Source organism: Spermophilus citellus, assembly GCF_964194105.1.
Source record: "Spermophilus citellus genome assembly, chromosome: X".
NCBI lineage: Eukaryota > Metazoa > Chordata > Mammalia > Rodentia > Sciuridae > Spermophilus > Spermophilus citellus.
Window position 1 is genome coordinate 1,128,224 of NC_138190.1, and position 14,902 is coordinate 1,143,125.

The following is a 14,902-nucleotide window of genomic DNA, read 5'->3' on the forward strand; positions in this document are numbered from 1 at the left end:
TTAGCTGCACTGGCCAAAGTTTCTTTCCTGCTTTGCATCATGACCTTTTCTGTTTGATATTGGGGCAAACACCTGACCAGACCTGTGGGATTCCCCAGAGTCAGGTCTCTGCATAAGACTTCCTAACAGTCAAAGTAGAACATGCTCACTAAGCACAAGGCACCCATTTTATTTCCACCGCACATTGCTGCCCTAGAGGATTGCCTTCCCTCCTCGCCCACGCTCTCTGCTGGGGATGGAACCTGAGCATCAGAGCCAACCCCAATTGCTTCCTTTCATCGCTCAGGCTGCCTCCTCAGAGCCACAGAGGCCAGGAGGTGATGAGAATTACTAAAATAGTTTTCAAATTGTTCTCATTTTTAGATATTGTGTATGGGTCATACATATGATGTCTTTAAATAGTGTTTCAGAAATGTGGAGACTGGGTCTTTCTAAGTTGTTTGAGGTCGCATCAGCTGGAAATATATATATATATAAAATCACATAGTTTTTTCTTTTTCTTTGAGGTACTGGTGAATAAACCCAGTGGGGCTTGACCTGGACCTCTGAGCTACATCCCAACTCTATTCCTTTTTATTTTAAGAGAAGGTCTCACTGACCTTGGGCTCCTCCAGCCTCAGCCTCCCTGAGAAGCTGTGCTTTGTTTTTGTGTTGAGGTTAAACCCAGGGCCTCCCCATGCTCAGAAAGCACTCTGTGGCTGAAGCCTAGCTCAGCGCCAGGTGTCACCTCTGTACCAGAGGCTAAGCCAAGGCTTCCCACCTGGATTAGTTCCCAGCACAGCCGGGAAGCGCCGCCTGAAAAGGGCTGGGGCCAAGAATCTGTCACTAACCCAATTTCAGCCAGTGATTGGATGATGTTAGCTGTCAGTCACGATGCAGAGGCGGGCCTGGAGGTCATCCATCAGGGTCGCTGGGGGGAACTGTCCAATCAGTGCGCAGAGGATGGGGAAGGGCGGGCTTCCGCAATCTCGCGGGCTTTTCTTCCTCCCCGACTGGGCTAGTCCTTCTCCAGTCCCAGAGTTCTCTGCTCCAGGGACCCGGGACTCTCGCAGCCTGTGTCCCCGGGGATCTCGGGTGCCCGGAGGTTCCTCGAGAGGACCCCGGGTCACCACAGAAAACAAAAATGGTGAGTTTGCGACCAGGGCTGAAAGTGCGCGGTCAGCACCTGCCTTGGGGCCCTGTGCGGGGGTGAGCTGCGGAGCGCAGTGGAGTCCCCGCTTGCGGGTGGCCCTGGGCCCTGTCCACTGGTCTCGCGGGGTGAGCTGGGTTTTGGATTTTTGAGGTCAGCTGCTGAGCGCCGCGGAGTCCCCGCTGGCGGGTGGCCCTGGACCCTGTCCCCTGGTTCCCTGGGTTTGGAAGGGCGGCTCAGGTCCCCGGAGTCCCCTTTGCCCCCTACTGGTGGCCCGACCCACTCTTCTCAACGTGGAGGAAGCAGGGCCACAAATGCACCCTCCTTCTCCCAGGGGAGCTCCTCCGGAGGCTGCTGTAGGTCCCCCGAATTGCAGGCGCCTCCTGCCTCTAAAACCCACCTTCCCTCCACCTCACAGCTCGGCCAGACGTTCGTTCCTCCCACTCGGTCCAAATGGACACCGTCCGCTAATTGTCACTTTTCATCTAGTGAAATATTGGAGAGATTAGTTCTTTTCTTTTAATTGGGGACCCAAACTCGGGGAGCTTTATCAGCCACATCCCCAGCCTCCCTTTTTATTTAATTTTGAGCTGTCATCCCAGTTGTTGTGGAAGCTGGCGTCCACCTTGTGATCATCCTCCTTCAACTCCCCAAGACCCCCTTCCCACTGTCCCTGGCAAGAATACCACTTTTGAAAGAAGTGGATTAAAAAAGTCTAGTTACATTTCCGCTGTTAAAAATCCTAATTTACAGCCAGGTGCAGTGGTGCACACCTGTGATCCTTGCAGCTCCAGAGGATGAGACAGGAAGATTGCAAATTTCAGGACAGCATTAGCAACTTAGCTGGGCCTTATGCAACTTGAGGAGACTGTGTCTCAAAATGCAATATAAAAATGGCTGGAAAGTGGCTCAGTGATAAAAATGACTCTGGGTTTATTTCCTGGTACCATAACAACAACAACAACAAAAAACTAATTTACCTTTTGCTACCCCTGTAGTTTTTCTTAAGTTCATCCTAAGTATGTATAGAAAGTTTGTGAGATTCAATTTTGTCTGAAATCCGGGTCCTAGATTCCAAATGCCACTTAGGATAGAGAGAAACTCTGTTTTGCATTGTTGCTGCAGAATATGAACCGATTTCTTCAAAAACAGTGATGTATAAATTTATGAATGTTATTTCTTGAAAACATCAGTTTCTGTCCTTTACAAGGTGGAGAATTTGACAGGGGATGACTGTTTGTTGCTGCTGTTGTCTGGACTTGACAAGTTCCTGTTAACTGTGTGGTTTTTTTGGTATCAGGAATGCAATCCAGAGGTGCTTAACCACTGAGCCACATTCCCAGCCCCTTTCAGATTATTTGTTTGAAGCCAGGGTCTTACCACATTGCCTAGGGCCTCTGACCCCTGCACATCTGGGGTTACAGGTGTACACCATTGCACCCATCTTCATTGTAAATTTTAAGGACGATTTTGGCAATACCTAAAATACCCAACTGTGATCATTTAACCACTGAATAATTTATCAGTGAAGTAGTAAATGACACCCATTTTCTGGGTAGGAGAGATACATGTGCCTAAATAAGGGTGCTGATCCCCTTCATGAGCACTCTCACCATGTCACCTGATTCCTGTTCACTGCCAACTGCCTCCTCCTAGGGCCACCCCTTTGGAAATTGGCCTTTTAGCTTATGAAACTGGAAGTATGATAAATGCGCTCTCTACTCACTCTGTTCTGTACAACATTTTGGCTGGTCTTAGATACAGTCTACCATTCCCATTTTTAGATGTAGTTTTTCTTAAGTTCACCCAAAAAACACAGGAAACCATGCCCTAAATTTCACAGATTTTACTGAAATGTTCAGTGTTTTTTTTCAGAGAGTGTAGATCATGGGAGCATTCAGTCTCCTTTGTGAGAAAGTGTGTTGTCTTTCTATTGATTTTGTTGTATTTTATGCCTCTCATTGTAGACCTTTTTTTATTATAATCATTTTTTATCACTCATTACACATATTTTAGTTAGTTTGTTATGTTTTGTGTGTGAACTGCTGGGGATTGAACTGAGGGCCACATTCATGCTTGGCAAATTCTCTACTACCAAGCTACTCTCCAGACCAAGAAAATTAATATTATGGACTGTTTTTTATTTATTTGCTTACTTACTGAGTACTGGAGATTGAAGCCATGAACTTGCTCATGCTTAGTTATCCTCCAAAAAAGAATTTCAACTTTGTGAACAGTATTTTAGAGGTGGGCAGGTGTTTTGCTGGGGGATAAACCACTGAGCATATCCTCAGCCCTTCTTCTTATTTATTTATTTTTATCTTTTATTTTATTATTATTTTTTTAATTTTGTATAGTTGTAGATGGACAGAATATCTTTATTTTGTTTATTTTTCTGTGGTGCTGAGGATCATACCCAGTGCCTCACACATGCTAGAAAATGCTCTGCCACTCGGCTACAGTCCCAGTCCCTTCTTTTTATTTTTGATGAAGACCAGTCTCACTAAATTTCTGAGTGTCTTGCTAAGTTGTTGAGACTGGCCTCAAACTTGCCATTTTTATGCCTTAACCTCCCTAGTTGCTGAAATTGCAGGTGCACATTGTTGCGGGGCAGGTCCCTCAGAAAACATATCAAGTCCCAGTTCTGTCCGAATTGAAGAGTCTTTATTTAGCTGGCCAGCCGGCGATGGCTCCCCACAGGACCCATAACTTTCTCTGCAAGGAACAGCTCCAAGCCTGAGCATTTTAAGATATTTAAAGGTAAAAACTCCATCTGGGTTGACGCAACTATAAGTAAGCAGGTGCAGAAGCTGAATTGGGCTGTTAATGAGACAATGCAATGGGTACATTGGTATTTCCCGCAGGACTTTGCAGGTTGGCAGAGCAGCAAGCCAGCAGAAGGGAAGTGGGTCAAAATGACCCTAGTTCAGTACAAGTTAGACAAAGGTTATTAACATCTAGACAATCAATCTCTGACAAGGTATGTTGGAATAACTTTCCGTTTGCAGCTAGCAGCTAGCAGCTATGAGCAGCTCTGAGTGCTTGAAGAATCTCCACTCATTCAGGCCTGATAGGAAGGCCTGCAGGATGGGATGCTCTGCTCTAGTGAGCCGTTAGTGAAACCACATCCTTAGCTTTGTGGTTAGCATTGCCAACCTGCCAGGCCAGGAAACTGATAGCCAGGAGCTTCGACATGGAACTTCTTAGAAACCCCCTTCCCTAGGGACAAAGACCCTTCCTGATGATAGCCATATTTAGAGCACCCTCCTAGTGTGGTTACATTAGGCATAAAATGATTGGCTTATGGATACTGTCTTGCTTGTGTATGATTGATGGGCACACCCACTCTACCCCCCCCCCCACCACGACTAAGGTAGCCGAGAAACTAATTTTCCACATCAGTAACCAGAATGACAGCAAAGGTCCATTGCCCAAGAAAAATCGAAACCAAAGAGAATAATTTCACATTATATAAGAATTGCTACTTTGTGTTGCCAAGTATGTTATGCTAGGTAACTATTGGGTACAGAGGAGGGGCTTTCCCATGGGAGAAGCATTTCTTACATGATATGGAGTTCAGGGTAAAATGGAGTCTGTTTGCTCATTGTCCATACAGCCTCGCCCATAATACCACCACTGCACCAGCACTTAGAATGCCTTTTAAAGACTTATCATCCCATTTCTCTCCAGATGGACACAGTATTGAAAATCAGTTTCCTTGCTTTTCTCTCGAGTTTTGAAATTTGAAGCTATGACTCCTCCTCTTTCCTTTATTTTTGCATTATTATGAAAAAGGTTTTCAGTATGTAATATTGTTTCTTGGGTATATATTTGTGAGACTCGATGGCAAGATATTTATCCACTTTTTTTATTAAATAAACTTTGTTTTCCAGAGCAATTTCAGGCTTACATAGTTTGTTAGTCAGTGTTCTCTAGAGGAACAGCATCAAGAGGAAGCATGATTATCAAAGGGGACTCATTAGATTGGCCTACTTGACCTGAAGCTGGATGTCCACAGTGGCCATCTGCAGCTGGAGAGCTTGAGAAGTAGTAGCTGCAGAGTCCAAGAGGCTGAAGCCTCAGAACAAGAGGGATCAATGGTGCTGCCCTAGTCCAGACCAAAGGTTCTGGAACCTCCCTGGAGAATCACAGGCAGCGTCCACTTTGGGAGAGTGAAGAAGGCAGACTCTGATATCCTCAGGCCATTGCAGCAGCCATTGGAGAAGAAAGGGGCTTACTCTGCTGCTGCTTCCTCCTTCTTCCAACTTTTGTTCCACCCAAGACACTGTCCTATTGGATGGGGCTGTCTAGCTGAAGGAGATTTCCCCACCTCAGTTTGCTATCTCACATGCCAATCATTCCTAGACACACCCAGAAGCCCCTTCTTATCAGTATATCTTAATCCAATCAAGCTGACAATTCAAATGAGCCATTCGCTACACATAGTATCAAACATCCCTATCTCCAGTTTATACTCTCCACTGTTTTCAACATCTTGAATTGGTGTAGGATATCAGTTACTGAACCAGTGTTGGACATTTGATGAAGAGAGTGGATGGAGGAACACATTATGATAAGCCAAAGTTCATCCTTTACCTTAGGGTTCCTTGTCTGTGTGATGTGATTGTGTGTGTCATGTAATTTATAAGATAATGTCGTACAGAAGAGTTTCACTGCTCTGGGAATCCTGTGTTCCCCCTCTTCATCACGCCTCCTCATTCCTCCCTCCCTCTCTGCTCCCTGAGTCCCTGGCACCCATCAGTTCTGCTAATGCATCTAAAATGTTGTCTTTTCCAGAATGTTCTTGACTTGGAATCTTACTGCACTTGGCATTTCAAACTGGCTTCTCTCACTTACCAGTCTGCCTTTAAGGGTGCTGTGTCTTTCCAGGCTGCAGAGCTCATTTACTGCATGACATTCTTTGGTGTGATTAAACCACAGTTTGTCCATTCAGTATTGAAAGCGACATCTTCCTTGTTTCTAGCTTTGGGCAGTTCTGGATATGGCTGCTATAGTCACAGCTGTGAGGTTTTCTGTGCACATAATTTTCATCTCATTTGGGTAGACACCTGGGAGTGTGGTGACTTAATTCTGGAGTGCACCATGTTTATTTGGTAAGAGCGTGACTGTCTTCCAGAGAGGCTGTTACCCTTCTGTTCACATGAGCAAGGGAAGAGTTCTTGCCGATTCATGTTTTCTCTGTCTTTCAGTGCTTTCAATGTTTGGCATTTGGCCACTCCAGTGGGTATCTGGTGGCACCTTATTGTTTAATTTAAAGTTTCCTAATTAAGTGCTGGTGAATATCTTCTCACACCTGTGTTAACAGTCTCTATTTCTTGGATAAGTGTCTTTCCAGGTTTTTTTGCCCACTTCCAACTTAGTTGCTTGCTTTCTTACTGAGTGTTCTTCCTGTATGTTGTATACCAACCCAGTGTCACTATGTATCGTGACAACATTTTGTCCAGTTCTCCAGCATGTCTTCTCATTCTCTCAAGTGCATCTTTTGAAAAACACAAACTTCATTTGATCAAGTTCAATTTACAAGTTTGTCACTCACAGATCATGTGTCTGATGTTGCATATGAAGCTGTCATGCCAGCCCAGATTTCTCTGTAAGTACTTCTTTGTCATTTTAGTGAAGTTCTGAAGTTTGCATTTTGTACTATGATGTATAGGCAATTTTTTTGGTGCTGACAAGTGAACCCAGGGCCTGCTAAGTGCCAGGCAGGTGCTGTGCTAGAGCTGCAGCCCCAGCACTGTGTCCTACCTTGAGTCTGAGGCTCCACTGGGAGCTGATTCTGTGACATTTGTGAAGTGAATATGTTTTCTTTTTTTGCATATTAATGTCCAGGTGCCTTGGCAACTTTTTCCAGGACAGTATATTTTCCATTGATTTTTCTTTGCTCCTTTTTTTTTAAAAAATCAGTGGAATATATTTATACTGTGCCAAATACCACAGTCTTGATGATTGTAGATTTTTAGTAGTTCCTAACCTCAGGTGGTGTCCATCCTGAGAATTTAGTGTTCATTACTGTGTTGGTTGTTCTTGATCTTTTACTGAAAACATAACTTAAAGTAATTTTTACTGGGATCATATTGAATCCATAACTGAAATTGGTAAGAATTAATAATGACCCTGAGGCTTCTCATCTGTGAACATGAAATATCTGCATGTATTTGCCTTGTCTTTTACACTCTTATTAGAAGTTTGCAGTTTTTTTTATAGATTCTTATCAGATTTGTATATGAGTATTTCTCTTTTATTGGTGCTGTATAAGAGGTGTTTGTTTTTGGTGTTGGGTATTGAACTCAGGGCTGCTCTACCATTGAGCTACATTCTCAATTCTATTATTATTATTATTATTATTATTATTATTATTATTATTATTATTATTATTTTAAACACAGACTTGCTAAATTGCACAGTCTGGACTCAAAGTGGTGACCATCCTGGTCAGCCCCCTGAGTGTTAGTGGTCAGCCCCCTGAGTGTTAGAGACCATGTGCATTGCCTCCATGCCCAGCTTGCTGATGTCAATCATATAATAATTGTCCTCTTATTTAGCATGACAACACTAATATCATCTTGTTCCTTTTCATGATTCTTCATGATTCCACATAGAGAAGAGGATCATGCTGTCTCTCTATAAAGACATTGATGTTTTTCTGAGCTTGAGTGTGTTTTTCCATTGTTCTTAACTTTTTTCTTTAACTATTGATGTAGTCATGATATTTATTATTTAGCTTTGTGTTGTGATGGATAATGTTAAATGATTTTTCAGTTTTGAATCAGCCTCGCAGAGTTGTAATAATTCCCTCTTGGTTGTGGTATATGATTTTATTTTTGGTCTCAATTCAGTAATGTTTGATGAGGAATTTTGCATTGATGATCATGAGAGTCATACATAATATCCTTTTTTATTTAATACTTTTCTTTATCTATTTAATTTTGATAATATGTTAACTTAAGTCTCAAAAGAATTAGGAGGTTTAACTTGCCTTGTGTGTTGTAGGAAAAAAAGTAGAAAATTGGTGGCAGTTCTTATGTGTCTCATGGAAGCCTGTTTGAGATGTCAGAGCCTTGCCTTGCCTTTTTGGGTAGTAATTAGTTATTGAGTCTGTTTTTTCGGTAACCATGGGCTCATCTCTTTTGTGTATTTACCCTGTGTGTAAGTTGTAGGAGATTGTCTCTCTCAGAGAAATGGTCCAATATCTCTAAGTTGTCTAATTTGTGTCAAGCACATATTCATGAAAATCTTTAATCTCAATGCATTTGTCATGATGATACTTTTAATTCTCTTAGTTTATCAGTTCTGTTGCTCTTTGCTTTAAAATTATTGTATATTTTATTCTTTTATTTTATTTATTTTGTTTGCATGGTGGTGCGGATTGAACCCAGTTTCTCCCAAGCACTAGGCAGGCACTCTTGCACTGAGCCACAAGCCCAATCCCTGTCCTCTGTATTCTTCGCCTTATGTCAGTTTATCAGTGATGCTGATGTTCATGAACAGCTTGATTTTGCAGACTGCAGATTTCCTGATTGTGGTTTCATCAACACCCTCTCTGTTACCTTCTGTGCTTGATTTAGGTTTACCTGCTCTTTTTTCTCTGGTCTCCTGAAGTGGAAGTTTCAAATGTGCTTTCGATGACTTAGGTACCAATGAGGCATCCCCTGTGCTGTTCTCTACAGATTTCCTATGGTGGACTTTTACATTTCATTTCCTTTAGAATGGTCACCTTTTCTCTCGAGTCACCTCTTTCTCTCTTTTTTTTTTTTTTTTTTTTTTTAAAGAGAGAGTGAGAGAGGAGAGAGAGAATTTTTTTTTAATATTTATTTTTTAGTTCTCGGCAAACACAACATCTTTGTTGGTATGTGGTGCTGAGGATTGAACCCCGGTCGCACGCATGCCAGGCGAGCGCGCTACCGCTTGAGCCACATCCCCAGCCCCTCACCTCTTTCTCTTGATCTGTTTAGAGCCCTGTGCATCACCTCCATTTGTCTAAAGGCTTTCTGGATGCTTCTTATCTGATTTCTGCTTTACCCTCCCTGTTCTTTGAGCATACATGGGATTTCTTTGGGGTTGCATGCTTGTAGAGGTGTGGTTTATGGCTCAGGATGTGCTTTGTCCTGGGGGTGTTGCTGTGACCCTGAGAACTCTGTGTGCTTCCCCTTTGGCTGAAGTCCAGTGCAGTCCTCCTGTCTGCCTTTCTGATCCAACAGAGTTAGGCTGATGTCTCCAGTGTAAGTGTGCATTCTTCATTGTCCTGGACAGTTCTCTGGCTCTACCCAGTGTATTTTTCACTTTGTTTCAGTTGCATGCACATTAAAATTTAAGAGCGTTATTTTACAGTTTAGACCAGAAACAGAACAGACGTGTAATCCCATGTTATGGGCAGAAGGATTCCAAGTACAAAGACAGCCTCAGTATATGTTAGAGACACCCTGAACAAATTAGATCCTATCTCAAAACAAAAGTAAATAAATAAAATTTAAAAGGGTGGGGATGTGGCTTAGTGGTTAAGCACCTCTGTGTTCCATTCCTGGTATTAAAAAAAAAGAAGAAATGAAAAGAAAAAAGAAGGAAAGAAGGAAAAAACGGAAAGAAGAAAGAAACGAAGGAAGAAAATTTAACCTAGGGATTCTGAAGTCTGATCTTGCTCAGGGTTGGTCAATCTCAAGTCATGTATTTTCCTTTGCTGAGCCATGGCTTCCTGTTTTTCAGTATTCTTTGTGCATTTTGTTGTTGAAAAGTGGATGGAAATGTGTTCTCCCCTTTCTCCTATGGTGCTCTTCCTGTTTCTTGAAGGCTTCATGCATTTGCTTAGAAACTGCTTGGTCTGTGGTGTGTGTGGTGAGTTGGCTTGTGTTCAGTCCATTTCTAGACTCCCCTGAGTGCCAGTGTGGTGGGACAGAAGGGAAGCAACAGACAAGACTCTGTCTTAAAACATCAAATGTGAGGGATGGGGATATAGCTCAGTTGTTAGAGTGCTTGCCCTGCATGCACAAGGCCCTGGGGTCGATCCCCAGCACCAAAAAAAAAAAAAAAAAAAAAAAAAAGAATGTGAGAGGGATGTGGCTGCATGATTTTTATCCCCTGGACTGGGTTTGATTTCTGCTATGTTTTTAATCTGCCCCATCATAAATAAATAAATAAATAAAACCATGTTTCCTTTAAGTTTCTGAAAAGTGTTTTAGTCTTTCGCATTTCAATGTGTAATAAATGGACTTTTGTCTTCAGAATGCAGGGATAGAGTACCTTTTGCCACGTAGATTCCAGTTGGCGTGCGCCATCACTGTGATCTGTCTCTAGGCACCTTCTCTCACTCATCATCTTTCCATGCATGGAGGCCGGCTCACTCAAGGCTTTCTCTTGGGCTCTTATTAACCTCTGCTGATACTGTGCTGCTCAGAATGCCATCTGCCTTAAGTCCTTGAGTTGGTGCTGTGGCAGTAGCAGGGGCACTGTCTAGCAGGTGAGCTCTTTGGCTGTTCCACACCGTGCAGAGATCACAGCCTGCTTAGAGACACGCGTGGAGTGGCCCGTTTCACTCACAGCGTGGGATACTTCAGGATTCTGGGTTGCAAACCTGCTGCTTTACCACACCCTAGAAGTGCTTGTGCTTGACGTCTCTTTCCACCAGCTGCGTTACAGGCACCAGGAATCTCTTTCACAACAGACCACCATTGCACCTGTAGCCCATTCTTGATCAAAGTGTCCTTGAGCAGATAGAACATGGGTGTGTGTCTCATAGTTGTACATCATCTGAGTGAGACATCTGCTGTTCAGAGGAATTTGACAATCATTGGACATTCATTGTTGACATGAGGTTTGCAAGAGTACTTTCTGCTGTCTGTTAAGAAGGCTGTTTTTCAGACTTATAGAGCTTTGTAAGGCCGTTGTTTTTGACAAGGTGACATCTTGGGCACATTGAGTTCTTTCTGAGACACATGCCATCTTTCCACACACTCCATTCTGCTTTGACATGAACCACCGGATGTTCTCAAATTGTCATGTTTGTTAATCATGTTGCTTGGGGCTGGGGTTGTGGCTCACTTGTAGATTGCTTGCCTAGCATTTGTGAGGCACTGAGTTTGGTTCACAGCATTATATTAAAATAAAATAAATAAAGGTGTTAATCATTGTGTTTGATTACTAGTTGGCTTAGTTTTCTTCTGGAGTAAATCACCTGCAAACTTCTATTTGTTCTTGTTATAATCAACCAAATTGAGCTCAATCCCCAGTGAACACGTTGTGACCAACTGTGTGAAATGTTGTCTAAATATTGTCTGTGAGGGAAGATCCTTAGTGTCCCATGCCCAGAGGTTGTGGGTGGGGCCTAATTCTAGGCATTTATTTAAGGAGGGAACAATAAACTTTCAGAAGGAAATGGGAGAACAGTAATTTCCATGTTGTTGACATTAACTCTGGAGGCCCAGTGAGCCACTATGGTTGGCAGAATCTGTCAGAAATGCTGTTTTGTGATTCCAGCAATTTTCTACTCAGTCAGCTTTCTTTTCTAAGTTTAAGTAATATTGGGAGTGTTAATATAAGCTGTCTACTGCACAGGATAATGTTAGGACCTGTAATAGTTAAAGCCAACAGAGAATTTAGGAGTGACCTGGAAGGCTTTCTTACTTCCTATGAACACACCAAAGGAAGGGTGTCCAACATTCTACTGTTTGCCTTTTGAGTGGCCAATTCTACTGCTGGAATGGCCATGAACAATCAAGTGCAGTAAGGATTTCATGGACCAAATTGTGGAGTGAATTAGGAGGCCAGGGAATCATGTGAACACCATGCATGTTGAGTGTAGATTTCTCATGCTGTCAATCTCTCCTGGCCTCCTCTATACATTTGTGGGATATTTTAGATCTCAGTGACCTTTGAGGATGTGGCTGTGAACTTCACCCAGGAGGAGTGGGCTTTGCTGGATCCTTCCCAGAAGAAACTTTACAGAGAAGTGATGCTGGAAGTCCTCAAAAACCTGGCTTCTATAGGTAATAATGATGTTTTTAAAATTAATCAAATCGAGAACTCATGTTTATTTTGGTCATTTATGTAGAAGGTGAAAAGGGAATCAGTTGTTGAATTATTGCAGCATAAATGGCACCTAGGATTTGGAAAAGCGTTTCTAGCTCCTAAAAATTTATAAAGATCATTCTGGTTTTGCATTTTAGGAAACAAATGGGAAGACAAGACCATTGAAGATCAGATTGAACATTCTTGGAGCATTCTAAGGTAATTGTACTCACAAGAGGAATCCTGGAGGGAATCTGAGAATGTCATATAATATTTAAAACCAACCAACCAGAGAAATATGCACAATTTGAAATGTATTTATTCTTACAAGATTTTTTTTACAGGAAATATATACTTAACTGTAACAGATATTCAGTGTTTTCAAAGTTCTTGACATTCAAAAAGTACTATGAAATTGCATGTGTGAATATCACTATTTGCATGATAGCCATAGGGAAGCTGTGTTGTAAAGGATTGTTTCCTTTCAATCTCTTGATTTTCAGGCAATTTGAACAAGTCAGAAAACTTATCCTTTACCTGTTGTTCATAGTAACATAAGCTTATGACCTTTAAATAAATAGAACAATGTGAATGAATCAAGCGTTGATAATGTGCTGGTCATTCTTCAAAGAAGCCATGGGGTAAACTTCAGAGGCCAAGAAGATAGTGTGGGGAAACTTTCAATGAGATTCCAGTTCTTAACTGGACAAAGACAAATTTTAATACAGTAAATACATGTAAGTGTGTTATGTGTGCAAAAGACTACATGTCCTTCATTTTGTCATAGGCACGTCACATGTCACTCTGAACATGAACGCTACAAGCATGAAGAATGTGAAGAGAAGCCATGTGAATTGAAACAATACAGGAAATCTCTGGTTTCTCTCAAAAGTGTTCACACACAAATGTTAACACAAACTGGAGATGGACCCTATGAAAGTACAGTATGTGGGAAAGTCATCAGTTGTTCCAATGACATTCAAAGGCATGAAGATTCTCATACTGGGTGGCAACCTGATGAATGTCAACAATGTGATGAAGCCTCATCTTCTCCCACAGATGATCAAAGACACACAAGAACACATAGGGGAGGTAAAGCTTTTCAGTGTGAGGTATGTGGGAAAGCCTTTCATTCCCCCACTTTATTTAGAAAACATGAAAGAACTCATTCTGGAGAGAAACTCTGTGAATGTAAAGAAGGTGGTCGAACCTGTACTTCACTCACAAGTCTTCAATGTCACAGGATCACACACACTGAAAATGCACCTTTTAAATGTGAGGTATGTGGGAAAGACTGTGCTTACCCCAGTTTATTTAGAATACATCAGAGAACACATGCTGGGGAGAAGCCCTATGAATGTAAGCAGTGTGGCAAAGCTTTCGCTAAGCCCTCTGCCCTTCTGTCACATGAACGAACTCATACTGGAGAGAAACCTTATGAATGTCAACAATGTGAAAAGGCCTTTTCTACATCCTCTTATGTTCAGATACATAAACGAATTCATACTGGAGAAAAGCCCTATGAATGTAAACAGTGTGGAAAAGCCTTTGTTACATCCTCTCAGCTCCATGTACACAAAAGAACACACACTGGAGAGAAGCCGTATGAATGTCAACAATGTGGAAAGGCCTTTGCTAGGTCCTGTCACCTTCAGATCCATGAAAGAACACATACTGGAGAGAAATTCTATGAATGTCAACAATGTGGAAAAGCCTTTGCTACATCCACTGAGCTTCACATACATGGGAGAACACATACTGGAGAGAAGCCCTATGAATGTAAGCAGTGTGGGAAAGCCTTTGCTAGATCCAGTAACCTTCAGATTCATGGAAGAACACATACTGGAGAGAAGCCCTATGAATGTCAACAATGTGGAAAAGCCTTTGCTACATTCTCTTCTGTTCAGGTACATGAACGGTTTCATACTGGAGAGAAGCCATATCAATGTAAGCAGTGTAGAAAAGCTTTTGCTACATCTAGTGAGCTTCACATACATAGAAGAACACATACTGGAGAGAAGCCCTATGAGTGTAAGCAGTGTGGCAAAGCCTTTGCTAGATCCAGTCACCTTCATAGACATGGAAGAACACATACTGGGGAGAAGCCCTATGAATGTCAACAGTGTGGCAAAGCCTTTGCTAGATCCAGTCACCTTCAAAGACATGGAAGAACACATACTGGAGAGAAGCCCTATGAATGTCAACAATGTGATAAAGCCTTTGCTAGATCCACTTACCTTCGGAGACATGAACAAACTCACACTGCAGAGAAATCACACTCATGAATGCAACTGGCTTAGTCTTCTGTTGTTACTATCTCACTCATAAACATGCAGGAAGCTTACCGGAGAAATATCCTTTGAGTGTGAAATGTGGTAAATCACTATTCCTCCTCACCTTCAAATAGAAGAAAAGGCTCATATATATACATATATTGTACTGGGGATTTAGTCTGGTGGCGCTCACCACTGAGCAACATTCCCAATTCTTTTTATTTTCTATTTAGAGACAGTGACTTGCTGGGACCCCAGAATCATCTTAACATACACTTGTTTGTTCATATGTATGCAGTAACAGTGGGGTGACACATGGCAATAGAGTAGTCATAGGCTATGGAGGCCAGGAGTAAGCCGTCAGAACTTGCCATGGTCATAAAAAAGAAGACTTGCTCACCAAAGTTCAGTCTGGAGATGCTTTTTTTGGCCAGAGAGAAAGTTGAGGGCCACCTTGAGAACAGTGACATCGGGTCCCTAA

General features: G+C 42.2%; 1 protein-coding gene across 3 annotated transcripts; it reads left to right on the forward strand.

The window, feature by feature from the left end:
* The first annotated feature begins 976 nt into the window (after positions 1 to 976).
* On the forward strand, positions 977 to 14,440 carry LOC308639066 (uncharacterized protein). 3 transcript variants are annotated; one of them, XM_081277042.1, is made up of 5 exons: positions 977 to 1,126; positions 3,708 to 3,889; positions 12,000 to 12,126; positions 12,307 to 12,367; positions 12,936 to 14,440. In XM_081277042.1, the coding sequence occupies exons 3-5, from the start codon at positions 12,093 to 12,095 to the stop codon at positions 14,431 to 14,433; spliced, it is 1,593 nt and encodes a 530-aa protein (XP_081133168.1). In that variant the 5' UTR covers positions 977 to 1,126; positions 3,708 to 3,889; positions 12,000 to 12,092; the 3' UTR covers positions 14,434 to 14,440. The 3 variants fall into 3 exon arrangements, with proteins under 3 accessions (XP_081133168.1, XP_081133167.1, XP_081133166.1); XM_081277041.1 differs by having other exon boundaries at positions 3,723 to 3,889; XM_081277040.1 differs by lacking the exon at positions 3,708 to 3,889.
* Positions 14,441 to 14,902: the final 462 nt, after the last annotated feature.